The sequence below is a fragment of the Rana temporaria genome, chromosome 13 (assembly GCF_905171775.1).
Source record: "Rana temporaria chromosome 13, aRanTem1.1, whole genome shotgun sequence".
In the NCBI taxonomy this organism is placed as follows: domain Eukaryota; kingdom Metazoa; phylum Chordata; class Amphibia; order Anura; family Ranidae; genus Rana; species Rana temporaria.
The window spans coordinates 22829612-22847293 of record NC_053501.1 but is presented as its reverse complement, the minus strand read 5'-3'; the positions used below and the strand labels follow the sequence as shown (position 1 = coordinate 22847293).

The window sequence follows — 17682 nt, the reverse complement described above, 5'->3', positions numbered from 1 at the left end:
GGTCAGTAGAGAAATGCCCCCTTACATTGGCGGTCTGTAAGAAAAGGTCTATTTACATTGGTGCTCATTACAGAAACTTTCTCTTACATTGGTGGTTAGTGGAGAATTGTCCTCTTTGGTGGTCACATTGGAAAAGACCCCCCTTGGATTGGTGTTTAGTGGTAGAATGAGCCCTTAGGCCTCGTACACACAACCGAGTTTCTCGGCAAAAACCAGCAAGAAACTTGCTAAGAGATATTTTTTTGCCGAGGAAACCGGTAGTGTGTACATTTTCGTCGAGGAAACTGTCAAGAAACTCGACGAGCCAAAAAGAGAGCAAGTTCTCTATTTCCTCGACGGGAATGGAGAAACTTGCCTTGTCGAGTTCCTCGACAGCCTAACAAGGAACTCGACGAGGAAAATTATGTGTTTTGCCCGTTGAGTTCCTCGGTCATGTGTACGAGGCTTCACAGATAGCTAAAACCTTATTGGTATAAGGAAAGTATCTACTGTTCCCATGCCGATGGCTGAGATAAATGAGGTTGGTGCCATAACTATGCAGGGATCATCAGACAAGAGATCAGTCTACCACTGCTCTTTGCAAGTTTCCTGCCAAAATTGGAACAATGTGCTTGGAAATATCACATGAATGTCAAACCATATCCCAAACTTAAATGGAAAACTACACAAAAAGGTATAGGAGTGTTTAGGTGTGTAAACCAACTACAATAGGCCTAAAATAGACTAAAAAAGGAGAACAGATTCAACTATCATATAATTCATAGCAACATGTGTTGGGATATCCTAATACAAAATCTAAATTACTGACAATATGTCCCCATATCTCTCTTATAAATCACTTTATTCTCTGCACTTGTAATTGATCATTCACAGTACCACATCCAGAGTACTTAGAATATGGTATTCTCAAGGTCTATGTATCTCTTATATTTATCCCAGTCTATCTACCTATCTATCTATCTATCTATCTATCTATCTATCTATCTATCTATCTATCTATCTATCTATATCTATCTATTCATCAAGGTCTATCTATCTATCTATCTATCTATCTATCTATCTATCTATCTATCTATCTATCTATCTATCTATCTATCTATATCTATCTATTCATCAAGGTCTATCTATCTATCTATCGATCTATCTATCTATCTATCTATCTATCTATCTATCTATCTATCTATCTATCTATATATCTATCTACCTATCTATTATCTATCTATATATCTATATCTATATATCTTTCTATTCATCAAGATCTATTATGTCTTATATTTATCTCAGTCTATCTATCTATCTATCTATCTATCTATCTATCTATCTATCTATCTATCTATCTATCAATCTTTACTTTCTCTACTATCTTTTATCTCTCTAAGTCTATCATACATAGCTGGTGAGGAATTCTCCTTTACGTTTACTGTTGTCACTTTATTATGATCAGGTTGAAGGTCAGTTAGATGTAGTCATTTGTATTTTTTTCCCTATAATTTGAAATGAGGAACACCTTTTAGTGACCTTATTTTTTTTTAAAGATTCGAGAGTTTCTTCAGATTTTGAGAAAAAGGCTTTCTCGCTTCTAATATATTCCTCCTTCTAGTTTTCTTCTTTTTTTTTGCCAGGGCTGTTTTGAATACAGAAAGAAAAAGGCATTGTTGTACTGGTATTTGCCATCGAATGCCAACCTTGTAAATATAATTGTGACTTTTACTGATCTGCAGCATCTCGTCTCCTTGTAGACAATATCTTCTGCTGACATCAATGGTACATATCAAGGCTGTGGATCTGTTGTGCATGTGTTCAGGGGAGAGACAAAGGGCCTGTGTACAGATATGAGTATTCAGAAGGGTGACAGAGGCTCGGCAGTTGAAAGGACAGTTACTTGGCCTTATACAGTCATTGTTTCAAACGCAGGGTGGTTTAAGGCTCTGTGCAGCTGTCATCTTCCCCTCCCCTTTTTTTTTCATAATTATTTCAGAGACTCAGACCAGATTTTTTTTCCCTTCATCCTTAGGCTTCTATTAGAGGAACCACAAACCATAATAGACTCAGCTTGCCTTGTAAGCTTCCAACACATCCCACGACCCACTTTTCCTCCGTTGCCACATCCACCAGAAACTCAAAACACATTGGATTCATTTTGGCCTTTATCCCCTTCCTCCCTAGGCCATAGGACCTGTTTAAATGGTATTTTTGTAACCAAAACATTGCGTTCAATGGCCAGCCTATTGGATTTTGGCCAGATGTTTGATGGTCTATAGTTGACCGTGTTTTGGAAAAAAGGGTTTATCACCACAACAGTTCTTAATAAAACTAAGAAAAAAACAGGCAGTGGCAGATGATCAACTTATGGGTTAACCACAGGCCCTTTTAAAACAACTTCAAAATAGGTTACACTCTATAATTTAAAATTGCGTTGAACTCACTCACAGTTTCTCACAGCTTTTTGTCCGTACGCGTATGAAACCATAATACCATTAGCGCATCCTATGGCTGCTTTCAATCACCCATACAAATAACTATAAGCACGTCTTATCTATGGTTGAATTAGGTTCCCGTTTCTCATGTCGTGCTTGTTTGACCATAGAACTCCTTCGCTCATAGCCACAAACATTTTTCTAGACAAACATAACCTATATCTTGGCCAAATTGATGTGTTTTTGTCAACTTGCTGTAGGAGAATTGGAAGCTCGTGACTACATTGAAGATATTATTTACTTTGGTCTTTGCTCAAACGCAAAAATTATGAGTTGAAGGTATACCCCAAAAATGTATATTAGAATATTAACAAAAAAAGCATAAACACCAAAAGAGTTTAAAAAGGAGCTTGTATATTAAAAGTTTATTTGTTGGAAACTGTTTTAAGTTGTTTCCAATTTTTTTATGCAATGCCTGAAATTAGGCTTTCACCATTTGCAGAAAAATACCAAATTTCTTTGACCTCCCTATGTTTTTGTAGAACTAGGAAATGCATACTGATTCCTGTTTAAGAAAATAACTCATAAAAATGTCTCAGACAGCTTCGGAAATTAGCCTTAGACGTCCTTCGACACACTATTTCTGGTATTTTTACAGTTTCATCTTGCAGCGGGTGTACATGCCACGTCTATTGACTTAAATGTATAGAACCACTTGCACAATTTGTATCAATAATTCCCACAAATTTAACCAATACAATTTCAGGGAAAAAATGCTATTAACCCTTTCTGTAAAATGTTGCATTTCTGTAGGTTTCAGGCAGGAAAATAACTCCTTTGATGCATTGGGATTTGTAATAGTAGTTTGACACATTCACCTGGACTTGTTCTTTAGTGTTCAAGATGTTTCATGGCTTGTCCAAGCCATTTCTTCAATTCTAGAAGTGAAGAAGTGGCTTGGAGAAGCAACAAAACATTACAGAAAAAGTCCAGTTGAATGATAAACTACTACATGATATACCATGACCTGAATAAATGGGAACCTTTGCGGACATAGATACATTAGGATGTTGTTTGGATTCTGCACCAGCTACTGTATGTGGTCAGCAATCTTCATTTAGAGTAAAGTTACCCATTCAGAAAAAAGTAACATAAATAGTAAATAGCCTAGCCCTTCTGTTGAAAATACATTGGCCGCTCTCCCATTCTATCCCAATCTTCAGCTGGAGCCTTGTGAAACCCTCAGCACTTCCTATCTATCTATCTATCTATCTATCTATCTATCTATCTATCTATCTATCTATCTATCTATCTATCTATCGATCGATCTATCTATCTATCTATCTATCTATCTATCTATCTATCTATCTATCTATCTATCTATCTATCTATCTATCTACCTATCTATTATGTATCCCTTTTATATTTGGGGCACCTTCAGGTGAACTGGATGGTGTGGGTGCAAAAGAAAAGTAATTATTGGTAATAATGGAGGCAGGCTAATAAGAAAGCTTGTGACAGGTTCACAATAATACATAAAGTTGGCAGAAATGCTGGTATTCAAGTAAGAATACACACGGCAAAGCCAAATACTGTAGAGCAGTAACCCTTATGTTCCAGAGATAACCATTGAAAAAATTTCAGGTTTCAGGGAACCCTTCCTGAAACTAATTCATTGAGGGCCAGTGACAAAAAAATCCTACATTGATGGTCAGTAAAACTAACCCCCTCCCCTTACATTGGTGGTCAGAATGCCACATTTACAGAAAATATGAACTTGCTGCTAGCTTTGCCAATGGGCTTTGGTCCCAGAACTATGTAGACACCATCAAATGAGAGGTCAATAAGACACAGCTTAAGAAACCCATAGCAACCTCTGGAGGAACTCTTGGGTTCCATGAAACCCTGGTTGAGAATGGCTACTATAGAATGTCACGTAGGAACTCATAAAAATGGCTTCAGAAATGAACCTTTGACATACCTTGACACTCTATTTCTGTCATTATTTTGGTTTCATCTTGCAGTAAACCCATAAAAATGCCCCTAACATTGGTGGCCAGTGGAAAAAATGCCCTATTTATAGTGCTGATTAAAATGCCCCCTTACAGAATACTAAAAAAATCATGGCATGTTGCTGGTGGCTTTGCCTAGTGGAACTGTTGGCCCATGAACCATGTAGACAACATCAGATGGAGGATCAGTAAGACACAGCTCAAGGATCCTCCAGCAACCTCAGGAGAAACTCTCGGGGGCCATGGAACTCTTTTTGAGAATAGTTACCATAGGATGACTGTTAAGTGAGTCTGTAGGAGCTGATGACCTCACATCCAAGATGGTGGCACTCAGCGACAGCATAAAAACATTTTTATTGTATAGGTAAATAATATAAATATATGTTAAATGCACATATAATCTTTTGGGTAGATTTTTGTTCAAATTAGTAGTCTAGCGATAAGTTCTATTTAAAGGATCCAAATATAAAGACCGGACAGCCTTGACTCTACCCATTGTATCTTCGATATCTTTGATATATTTGTTAAAGAAAGACAGACATTTCTCAGCAGTGTTGGAGGAGCAACTTAGATCTAGCTGCCACAACAGATTTTGGGTATTGGATTAAATGACACCTGCTACACAGTTTATAATCCTCAAAAAAACTAAATTCCAGCAGCTACCAAAAATGTGTACTAGAGTACATTTATCAAATAAATAAATACAATTTCCAAACAGTTGCAATGCTTCCAGAATAGTTTTAGTAGTTTTATTTTTTTCTTATGTTTAGTTTTTTCTCCATAAGACTTTATCAGATGAACTATGCGCTGTCACATTCTCAGAAGCCCGTATATAAAGTACAGTCATGTGTCTCTTGTGTTATATGATCAGGAGACATCAGGTAAGAAAGGTCAAATTCTTGTCAGCGTGCCCCAGCAAGTGATTGTGAGCAGGCCTGTCATTTTAAAAACGACCAGTTCAGTTGAATTAAATAGCCGCGGTAATCCTGGTTTACCTGAATGGAACTCTTCATGTTTATACAAGTCCCTGCTGCTTCTGGGCCAAGCGTTGAACATACAGTATATTTGGGAGAATAAATGCAGACTGTGTTAGCTGTGACATCATACTGATTAATTACAGCACATCTTCAAGACATACTCTAAGATACGCTGCCAGGATATAACCGAGGGCTATAAACGCCTGACTTTAACTCCCCTTCAAATTTTTTACCTCTGTCCAAGTCATCTTATTGTATAAAATGACAGTTTAGAGTTTTTGGCTCAGTTAACAAAGCATTGCAAATAGCAAAGGTGTGCAGTAAGCCACAGCCACGTATTTGGTGGGTTTATAGTTGTAAAAGATTTTTGTTGATTGGTTGCGGTGGGTTTCTGCATTTTGCAGATTAGATCTTGGAATGCAAGGTACAGATGCTTGATGTTCTGCTGTCAAATATGACCCAGACCGCCTCAACCAACAATATGTGCATACATAAAATGAGGGTCATGCATAAACTGATTTCCTTACCCCGTATGGAGCAACAACCTTTTATAGGCTTTCTTTGCATTCTTGAAGTGGTGGTTCAGCTTTCTGTGTCAGACCTGACACAGATTGTATGGGTGGCAAGGGAGATCTACAGCAAGCTTGGAGTTGTGAAAGTCAAGAACGTTCATGTACCACACACTCTTCTATGATTTGCAGCCCTTGGCTTATATTCCACGGGAGAGCTGCGGGCCGCAAGAGGAACCACGAGGAGATAGGCTGGTCATTAGGGAAATAAACAGGCGAGGATACTCATACCCAACTTTAGACTTGGTCATGAATGAACTTAGGAGTCTGTTCAGTAAATCACAGTCCTTAGCCTATTACCTTTAGCAGAAGACAAAGAACTGATTGAAGTCTAATCTCTTCTCTGAAAACAAGGGAAGACAGATTGGTCATTAGGCAAGATGAAGTCATGGATATTCATAACCAACTCTGTTGTGGGTTTAGAAATGGACTGGTTTTTGCCCCCTTCCTGCTATAAACTTGTTTGCAAGTGGCATTGCAGCTTTCTGCACCAGCCATGGCACATTCAGTCGAGTAGATGTGGTGAGTGTGCAGCAACTTGGGGTATTAAAGGTGTTGCATTTTAATACAAAGGTCTGAATGTCCATTGATCGAAGAAAAGTAACCCCAAATTCATGATCAGTTCAATGGTTCACAGTCCTCAGCTCATTAACATTCACAGGAGAAGTAATGGCTGTGTGAGCTCCGGACCCTCATCTGAAACAATCCAAAGAGACTGCTCATAAGGGGAGGTGCATATATAGATACTCACACCAAGCTCTTTCTCTTCTATTGAAGCCAACATACGCTCTAAATCACTAAACATCCACCTTCCCATGAGCAAAAAGAGTTGAACTCTTTCCTGGTGAACCCCCTTGATTTACATTCTCTACGTGATTATTTTTCATAGTCTGCAGAGTGTCTTAGTCCTCTGAAGCTGTATTCTTTGTTGACAGTGGAAAGCATCCCATAATCCTCTCTGAACAGCAAATCGTTGTCGTTGTGAATGATCTAAAATAAATCTAGTGACAAGTATAGACATTTAGTAACAGATAAGCCGTAATGTCGAGCTCAGCCGAGCCCCATTATTCCATCTGCACAATTGCAGTATATTAAAAAATCAATGTAAATGTGTTTAGGTGAAGTATATTGATCAGGAATTGTTTTTTCTTTGCACATATTCATCTCAGCACTGAGCTGATAAGAGGGTGATATGAGTCTATTGGCAAACATTTACTTCTGTGTTTAGCAGCAAGTCATGGTGTATGAGGATTATAGAGGAGATGATAAAGCCACAAGGCTACATAATTCGTTTTAAAAATTGTTAAAGTGAAATGATGATGTTTTTAAATGTTAAAATGAACATATCTGTTGTCTTAAATCAGACCTGTGCTTTGTTTATTTAGGGCAAAGCAACAGGTTTGCTTTAATTCCACTATCCCCAGCAGCATACATGCATCTATCCTTCACACCCTTGTTGGTTTGATCAGCCAAAGGAAATACTCAGTACATCCAAACATGGAAGAGCATATGATTCCCTCCATGTGACAGCACTGGGCCAATCAGCACTGTTATGCGGAAAGTTCCTAGCTGTAAATTATGACTCCAGAGATTCTAAACCTATATACGACTTTCCTTTTGCTGCCATCAGCTAAACAGAGTGTAGAGGTGTGATAGAAAGATGAGTATATGCATACCTTTATGCATTTTAGGTTCCAAAAGTTAGGTGCCAACTCTGAATCTTAAGATTTATTGGCTAACGGGCCCCTGGAATTTGTTCAAACCTTCATATTTGTTAAGGGTAATAGTAAATGTATTACATAAGAGACATTTTAGATGTGCTAAATGACAACCAGTTATACTAATGATATTCTCTTTTCTTGCAGGTAAAGACGAGCCTACCAGCTATATTTGCACAACGTGTAAGCAGCCTTTCAATAGCGCCTGGTTCCTGCTTCAGCATGCTCAAAACACACATGGATTTCGCATCTACCTGGAAACAAGCCCAACTAACAGTTCCCTTACACCCCGACTTACTATCCCTCCACCTCTGGGACCGGAGACTGTTGCACCATCCCCCCTGATGAACTTCCTTGGAGATAACAACCCTTTCAACCTTCTACGAATGACTGGACCCATCCTACGTGAACATCCAGGCTTCGGTGAGGCTCGGCTACCAAACACGCCGCCACTCTTTAGCCCACCCCCTCGCCATCATCTGGACCCGCACCGCCTTAGTGCTGAAGAAATGGGGTTAGTTGCCCAGCATCCCAGTGCCTTTGACAGAGTTATGCGTTTAAATCCAATGGCAATTGAATCTCCAGCAATGGATTTTTCCCGAAGGCTACGAGAACTGGCAGGTAACAACCCCACTCCTCCTCCAGTGTCGCCTAACCGTGGTAATCCTATGCATCGCTTGTTAAATCCCTTTCAGCAAAGCCCTAAATCCCCTTTTATGAGTACCCCGCCATTGCCACCTATGCCCCCAAGTAGTACAACGCCACCACAAACCCAGGCCAAGAGCAAGTCCTGTGAGTTCTGCGGCAAGACATTCAAATTCCAGAGCAATCTCATAGTTCATCGTCGTAGTCACACGGGGGAAAAACCTTATAAATGTCAGCTGTGTGACCACGCTTGTTCACAGGCAAGCAAATTGAAGCGCCACATGAAAACACATATGCACAAAGCCGGTTCCATGACTGGCAGGTCTGACGATGGACTGTCTGCCACAAGCTCACCAGAGCCAGGTACTAGTGAGTTAACTGGAGAAGGGGGGAAGTCTGAGACAGATTTTAGGAATGAGAGTGACCGCTCTTTGGGCCATGAAAACGAAGAAGAAGAAGAGGAAGAGGAAGAAGAGGAGGAGGAGCTTGAAAATGAAAGCAGACCAGAGTCAAGTTTCAGTATGGACTCAGAAATATGTCGTAATCGGGAAAATGGGGCCAAGCCTTTACATGATGAGAAGGCCCTCTCGCTTGGCAAAGTGATGGAGAATGTAAACTTGGGAAGCATGCATCAATACAATGATATGCTCAATGACAAACAGAAGAGAAGTCTTTTCATGAAACGGTCTTCTGACCCACGAGATTTATGCCGGAGAATTCCGGGTGAAGAAGATGGCGATGAAAGAGAAATTATCCGTAACGAAGAAGGGGCTGTCAATGGAAGAAGCTTTGGCTCAGGTGAACCCTTTCCAATTCTGCTCCCTCGAAAACCCATGCCCATTTCAGGCTCTGGTCTCAATAACTCCTCAAAAAGGATAAAAATAGAAAAAGACTTAGACTTACCACCAGCAACGATAATCCCTTCCGAAAACGTTTACTCGCAGTGGCTGGTCGGATATGCAGCATCCCGGCACTTCATGAAAGATCCATTTCTAGGATTCACAGACTCTCGACAATCCCCTTTTGCAACTTCTTCTGAACACTCTTCAGAAAATGGCAGCCTGCGGTTCTCCACTCCACCAGGTGACATGCTGGATGGGGGTCTCTCAGGGCGGAGTGGGACAGCGAGTGGGGGCAGTACACCTCACATCGGTGGACCAGGCCCTGGTCGACCCAGTTCTAAAGAAGGGAGAAGGAGTGACACGTGTGAGTACTGTGGCAAAGTATTTAAGAACTGCAGCAACCTCACGGTCCATCGTCGGAGCCACACGGGAGAACGGCCTTACAAATGTGAGCTCTGCAACTATGCATGTGCACAGAGCAGCAAGCTGACGCGCCACATGAAAACACATGGCCAGATAGGTAAGGAGGTGTACCGCTGTGACATTTGCCAGATGCCCTTCAGTGTTTACAGCACCCTGGAAAAACACATGAAAAAGTGGCACGGAGAACACTTGCTGACAAATGACGTGAAAATTGAGCAGGCAGAAAGAAGCTAAGGCCCCTAGATGGGTTTAATCAGTTTAAATTTGTACAGATTTAACTATTGCCAACTGAGAAAAAAAGCTGAATTAACTTGCCTCCTTAAACATAACTTAGCGTAAACATGTTAGGTGTCGAAAAGTGGCACTAAAAATACAACCTGTGTCTGCAGTTCTTTTTTTAAACCTGAGGGTTGAATAAGGCCGTAAAACTTTTGGAGCCTTTTAACTGTGCAATAATTTCTGTATTTATTTGGGTTTTATTTGTCATTTTTTTGGCATGTGCAGGTACTTTTTTTGCTGTTTGATTTTTTTTTCTATATTTTTTTAAGATTGTTTTTGTTGTTGTGCATCCTTGTTAAAAAAAAACAAAAAAAAAAACACCTTGAAACCTCTTTTGTGCTGCAGGGACCAGCAAATTTTTATGTAACAATAAATTTCAGCCCCCCTGCAGGACAAAGAGGGTTAATTCCCCCCCCCCCCATAATCCCCCATTATTTCCAATACCCCACTTATCAGAGTAGTAGCCAGTTTGTCCAAGTAGTGGAGAATCGTATCTTGAATTATCATTTTGGGCTGCTACATTTATGGAATTTAAGCTAAACCTTTGTAATTTCTTGAAAAGAAGCCATCAGCTTTTTTCTGTTATTTTTTTTATATTTTTTTATATTTTCATTTTTTTTTTATTTTTATTTATCTTGCCATTACTTAAATGGGGTCAGATAGAATATTTACGCAGCGGATTACAATCTATAAAATCTTAGCACTTATATTGCATGATAGGATCTCATATGCAACAGTTAAAATGCAACCTGAAATTTTTGAGGAACTTTATACTTGAGAGAATCATGTGTGCAAATCACAATCCATTGTCTGCACCATTGCTTTTTTTTATTTTTAATTTTTTTTTATGCATCTCCTTTTCTACTGTCTATACATTTGAAAAATGTTTTTAGAGGCACAGCATTGAGAAATGTCCCGTTTATAATGCAGTCTCCTTTTTTTTATTTTTTTGCTGCTGAAGTGTTCCTGCAGCTCCCTTACTCAAGGGGCCCTGTGGTGCAGGCCACTTGGCAAGCAAATGCTTAAAGATGCACTGTTAAAACTTTACCCATTGAAGCCACCTGCAGTTCCCTCAGTGCTGAAAAGCTGAAGGGCCATCGACACAGTTCAGTACAAGTTATGTCATTGTAATTGGTTGCTTATTTCAAAATATTGTGGACTATGAATTTTCGAATGTAATTTATTTTAAATAATGAACGTTCCAATGATAATGACATTTGCTTTTTAAGATCGTTTTTCCATTTTTGTTTTCTTTTTTGTCTTTGCGTGCATCAGGAGGACAGCTGAGAACGAAAGGTTACCCATTTTAATTTTGTTGACCGCACTTTAAAAGTTGAGTTTCTATGTTTTCCATGGCTTCTGAACAAGAAATTACAGCCTATTCTCCTGCGCAACCCAATGGCGGGTTGGATTCAATAAGGGAACACCTGAGATTAAGTGCCAGTGTTGCTAAGCATGGCATTCACAATGCTGGCACTATAAAAGATATATATATATAATTTATTGGACGGTTTGTCTACTGCCATTCGATTTTTTGTGAGTGCCTTGAAAACTGATCTTCCTATGTGAGTCTCTTGAGACAAAATGCAAAACATTTTTGTGAAAGAAAAAAAAAAAGAACTTTTAAAAATAGTAATACAAGAAAATTACATTTCTTTAAAAAAAAACAACAAAAAACAAAACAAAAAGCCACATTTACGTATAGAAAAAAAAAAATCTGGTTGACCATAGTGGACACAATATTGCCATAAGACCCAATCTAACGAAGATGTTTACTCAGCACAAGTTTGAACCTTCTTAAGCTGATTTATTGTCAGCTTTGTTTCTTTTCAGGACAACGCTGCTTAGAAAACGGAATGAAAATTATTTACTGCTGAATTGAAAAAGAAATGACACAACATACCAGTTATCGTTGAATGGGGGAAAACAATTCAGGAACAACGGCTATTTTTTTTTTTTTTTTTTTTGTTAACGGTAAATTTAGTGCACTCTGTCTTAAAATACGTTTACAGTATTCAATACGTACAAGGGTTAAAAAAATGAAAAAAATAAGAAATAATTGTGTGTATGTGTGTTTGGACGATCATTTCTTTTCAAAGTTGCTTAATAGGTTATAAAATGCCATAATGGCCATGTGTATATTGTTTATTTTTATTTTATAATATTTTCTTTTGGTGACGGGGTTTTAGTATATATTATATATATTAAAATTTCTTGATTACTGTAAAAGTGGACCAGTATTTGTAATAATGGAGAATGCCTGGGCATTTTACAAAACCAGAAAAAAAAATTCCTTGAAAAAAAAAGTTGCAGTAAAAAAAAAAAAACTTTAATGGTGGGTCTATAACATTGTTCTTGTCACTGTAATTGTAAAGTCTGAGTTTTAGTACTTATTTTCCTGCCTGGGTGTTATTTTTTATTTCAAACTGTATAGAAACTTGTATTTGGGGAATAAAAAGGTGATTGCTACACCATGTAGAAAAAGTAAGTAGAAAAAAGTGCTTAATATTGTTATTGCTTTGCAGAAAAAAAAAAAAAAAATCACGTTTCTGAAATGTGCTTAATTTCCTTCTTTTATCCTCTCCCACCCCTCGCCCCCCCCCCCTTCTGGAATGGATATTGATATTGATTGGTTCACATGATGTAGGCACTTGCTGTATTTTTACCGGAGCTTGTAATTTTTTAACTGTACGCTTGTCCTTTTAAAAGGATTAAATGTACCTTTTTGTTAGTGGATTTGAAAAAAAAATAAAAAAAACACATGCTGCCATAATATATTTTTTTAATTTGGCAGGATAAAATATAAAAAAAAGAAAAAAAAAAAAAGAAAACAAATAAACATTTGTAATTTAAGTCCTAATGTACAGAAAATACAAAAACCCAATGAAGTTGTGTGACAGCTTCTGGGTAATTGAAACATAAAAAAAAAAAAGTCTTAAATATTTTGTTCACCAGAAATATTAGTTGTGCATTCTTTTCATGATTGGGGCCTACAAATAGAGTACTGTTCATGCAGGGATGTAACAATTCATAAGGTGCCTGGACCTTGTATCAAGGCCTTAGCAGGTATTAACTAATTAGTACTAGATACCCATGTAAAATAATAATCTCAATTTTTGTATAAAATTTTACAGGAACATTCCACATGCAGTACACCTGTGACAAATCCAGGAAAACCTGTTATAGAGAAAATATTCTCAATCTTCCTACCCTACCTTTTCCCAACACCCCTCCACCCCCGTGGTGCCCTTTATAACACAAACTTGTTAAACGATATTACAGACAAAGCTGTTTTTTAGACAGTTTTCGGTCCAGGCACAGTCATCTGATCCCGTTAGAACAGGACCTAATCCAAACCCAGTTCTTGCCAATCCATTTAGCGTCTGCTTTGCTCTTTGTACATTCCATAAAGTTCCTGAATGTTTGATGGGCTGAGATGAAATCCTGCTCCTTCCCTATTTATATTTAATATTGGGAAATTCTAAATTGACATCTTCGTGCTGTTTTGACTCTGCAACCTCCAGGCCAAATCAAAAAACGTCCACTCAACGCAAACTGTGGATATTTCTAGAGGTCAGATGGTAAAATTTTTGATAATCTGGACATTTCACCAGCAAATGCAGAAAATGATTCCTGACCGATATGGGGGTATGTTGTACTCCATGGCTATGGTTCCAGATAAAATAACGTTGATTTAAATTATTTTAAGTCAAGCCAATTCAACAAGCACAAATGTGATGTTTTTGGATTAAGATATAATTAATTTTCCCTTTTTCATGACCTGGCAATCAAAATACAAGCACAATAAGCAAGACCCCCCCCCCCATTGTCCCTAGTCGGATTTACTTTCTTGTAGTGGTCACCAGCGTTTCATCACAGCCCATGATAAGACAGTCCGTCATTTTGTGTATTGCAGGCGTCATTATGGTGCTCTTTGTATTTTCAGAACTGCAAAGCAAAATTAATGTCAATTAAGTTGTTAGCATTTGTACGGCAAGGCAAAATATTTTTTATTACCTTTTTCTATTATTGTATGAGCTTTTGTTGTTTTGGAGGTTTTGTCTTTTACTACAAGTTTGAAAACTATTTATTATTGCTTGGAATATGCGCTCTGTTTTAAAAACAAGAGCAATTTTTTTTTTTTTTTTATTATTATTATTATTATGGATAAAATGTTGGGACGGCTAGAGGTCTTTTCAACATGGCTAGGTGAAAATATTTATTGTTTCTTTTATCTGTACAAGAATATGGTCTTTCTTTACCGTACTGTCACATTGTTGAGTTCAGCATGTGTCTTTCATTTCATTTGTACGCTCGTTCAAAAAAACAAAAAACAAAGCTTGTTCCAATTTTCAAGTTATAAAAAAAAAAAAAAACGAAAAATAAATTGGACATTAAACTTGACAATCTTACGATTCTTCTTTTTTTTGTTTACGTCTTTTTCTACCGCTATACTGAAAATTGTTAAAACATATTTTTAACGGTTTACAAATAACGATTGAAAAAATAAAAATTGTGTAATGCAAAATGTTTAGAGATGCAAGAGTTTGACTGGTGATAGAAAATGTCACACGCTGTAGAAAATAATTGAGTTTATGTAAAAGAAGGGGGGAAAAAAGTTACATTTTAACTGCTAATTATGTAGGGCTTGGCGTCAGTGTCACTTGTAGGGTGTGAATAAGTTCAGCTCGCTGCGTTAATCTGCTGACTGGTTCAGATGGAAGTGCGGCACATAGATATTTTGTCCCCGAACATGTCACTATAACACCAGCAGCGTGAAAAGGTTATGAGCTAAAAATTCTCTTATGTTGTCAAGGTCTTCACAATGAATGTTCCTTAAGCAGAAGATTGATGAATTATCTACATTATTCTGCTTTCTAAAGATCTGTCAATATGCAAATTAAACATACAGGATTGAGCTCAAGGTTGGCATGCTCTTCTGAACACACGCTAAAGTCTAAGGCCCCGTACACACGACCAGTTTCCTCGGCAGAATTCAGCTTCCGACCGAGTTTCTGGCTGAATTCTGCCGAGGAAACTGGTCGTGTGTACACTTTCAGCCGAGGAAGCCGACGAGGAGCTCGACGAGGAAATAGAGAACATGTTCTCTATTTCCTCGTTGTTCTATGGGAGCTCTCGTCCCGCCGAGCTCCTCGGCGGCTTCAGGGCTGAACTGGCCGAGGAACTCGATGTGTTTGGCACGTCGAGTTCCTCGGCCGTGTGTACGAGGCTTAAGGCAGCCTTTCCCAACCATTGGGAACCCCTAAAACTGGAATCCTCAAACTCCTGTTGCAGAACTACACATCCCATGAGGCATTGTAAAACTCTGACATTCACAGACATGACTAGGCATGATGGGAATTGTAGTTCCTGAACAACTGGAGGGCCATAGTTTGAAGACCCCTGCCCTAAAATAACTCCCCAGGCTCAGGCCTCGTACACACGACCGAGTTTCTCGGCAAAAACCAGCAAGAAACTTGCTGGGAGAATTTTTTTTGCCGAGGAAACCGAATCGTGTGTACATTTTCGTAGAGGAAACTATCGAGAAACTTGACGAGCCAAAAAGAGAGCATGTTCTCTATTCCCTTGACGGGGAATGGAGAAAATTGGCTTGTCGAGTTCCTCGACAGCCTAACAAGGAACTCGACGAGGAAAACGATGTGTTTCGCCCGTCGAGTTTCTCGGTCCTGTGTACGAGGCTTCAGGGAACCCATGCTAATAATGCCTAGATCTACAGCTCACAGTGTTTAAGTGTGATGGTCATTGGGAATAATGCTCTTGAAATTTGTGGTCATTGAGAAGAATCCCCTCCATTCCAGAGTCAGAAATAGCTCATTGCTCAAGGAACCCCTAGCTGCTTTTGGAGGAACCCTAGGGTTCTGTGGTTGAGAAAGGCTGGTCTAAGGGGTAGTCTTACCCGAAGTGTATAAAGTTTACTTAGCCCGGTGAACCAGATTTCACATCAAATAACCAATCATATGCAGGGGCGCTAAAAAAAATATTAAAGTATTAATTCCCCCTTGCATGATTGGTTAACTGAAGTGAACACAGCTTTGCTAGCCTAAGTCAACATTTTACTTCTCTGGTAATTCACCACTACATATATGCTAGAAGTAAGGAAACTCACTGACAGATCAGTCTTCACTTCTGGTGTCAACAACTGGTGTTAAAGGGTGTGCAAGTGCATTCTTTTTTTTAACCTTTGGATAGAGTGGGGAAGGATTAAACCAGGGGTGTCAAACTGGCGGCCCTCCAGCTGTTGCAGAACTGCAAGTCCCATCATGCCTCTGCCTGTGGGAGTCATGCTTGTAACTGACAGTGTCTCATGGGACTTGTAGATCCGCAACAGCTGGAGAGCCGCCAGTTTGACACCTGTGTCTCCAGCTGGGGAGATTTACTCCTCTGCTTGTCCTGGTGAGTAATGAAGAGCTAAGGTACGAGTCAAACTTGGCTTATGCCAAAATAGTCATATGATAGTCATGAGACCATATTGGGTCAATGATGTCACCAGATTCCACATTCCCAGGTCACGGCTCTTTGAGACAGAGGCCTGCAATCATGTGAGAGCTTCAGCCCAAACTTCAGCCCAAACCTTAGGTTATCATTACTAGTGACTTTTGACTAGATTGCCATGTGGCCATATTGGGTCAATTATGTCACCAGCATCCACATACCCAGGCCACAGCTTATTGGGCGGCTGGCCTGCTATCATGTAATAGCTTCCTGAGGGCTCCACTTTAGCCGGAAACCATAGCTTATCATTACTAGTGACTAGATTGAGAAACTGTTACATGATAGCCATGTGGCCATATTGGGGCAATAATGTCACCAGCATCCACATTCTCAAGCCTCAGGTTTCTGAGCCGATGGCCTGCTATCATGTGATAGCTTCCAATGGTCCCCACTTCAGCCCAAACCTTAAATTATCATTACTAGTGACTAGATTGGGAAACTGTCACATGATAGCCATGTGGCGATATTAGGTCAATGATGTCTCTGGCATTCACATTATTTCCAGTCCACACCTTCTTTAGCCGGTGTCCTGCTATTATGTAATAGCTTTCCACTGGCCCCACTTCAGCCCAAACCTTAGCTTATTATTACTAGTGACTAGATTGAGAATTGGTCACATGATAGCCATGAAACCATATTGGGTCAATGATGTCACCAGCATCAACATTCCTAGGCCACAGTTCATTGAGCCCGTGGCCTGCTATCATGTTATGGTTTCCTGTGAGCCCCACTTCAGCCTGAACCTTAGCTTATCATTAGTAGTGACTAGTGACTTGATTGGGAATGCATCACATGAAAGCCATGTGGCCATATTGGGTCATTGATGCCACCAGCATCCACATTCCCAGGCCACAGCTCATGTCGTAGCTTCCCAAGGGCCCCACTTCAACCTAAACCTTAGCTTATCATTACTAGTGACTAGATTGGGAAATTGTCACATAATAGCCATGAGGCCATATTTGGTCAATAATGTCACCAGCATCAACATTCCTAGGCCACAGCTCATTGAACCAGTGGCCTGCTATCATGTTATAGCTTCCTGTGAGCCCCACTTCAGCCTGAACCTTAGCTTATCATTAGTAGTGGCTAGTGACTTGATTGGGAATGCGTCACATGAAAGCCATATGGCCATATTGGGTCAATGATGCCACCAGCATCCACATTCCCAGGCCACAGCTCATGTGGTAGCTTCCCAGGGGCCCCACTTCAACCCAAACCTTAGCTCATCATTACTAGTATCTAGATTGGGAAATTGTCACATGATAGCCATGAGGCCATATTTGGTCA

The 17682-nt window shown here is 39.3% G+C and overlaps 1 protein-coding gene across 4 annotated transcripts in view; it reads left to right on the top strand.

The window, feature by feature from the left end:
* The window catches only part of BCL11B (BAF chromatin remodeling complex subunit BCL11B), a 138427-nt gene extending 124345 nt beyond the window's left edge, over positions 1-14082 (top strand). For 2 of the 4 annotated variants that reach the window (XM_040333212.1, XM_040333216.1), the window contains exon 3: positions 7841-12831. In XM_040333212.1, the coding sequence (XP_040189146.1) occupies positions 7841-9837 (1997 nt within the window). In that variant the 3' untranslated portion in view covers positions 9838-12831. Of the gene's footprint in view, positions 1-7840 lie in introns of all 4 variants that reach the window. The other 2 variants (XM_040333213.1, XM_040333215.1) reach the window with 2 other exon arrangements.
* The last annotated feature ends 3600 nt before the right edge of the window (positions 14083-17682 follow it).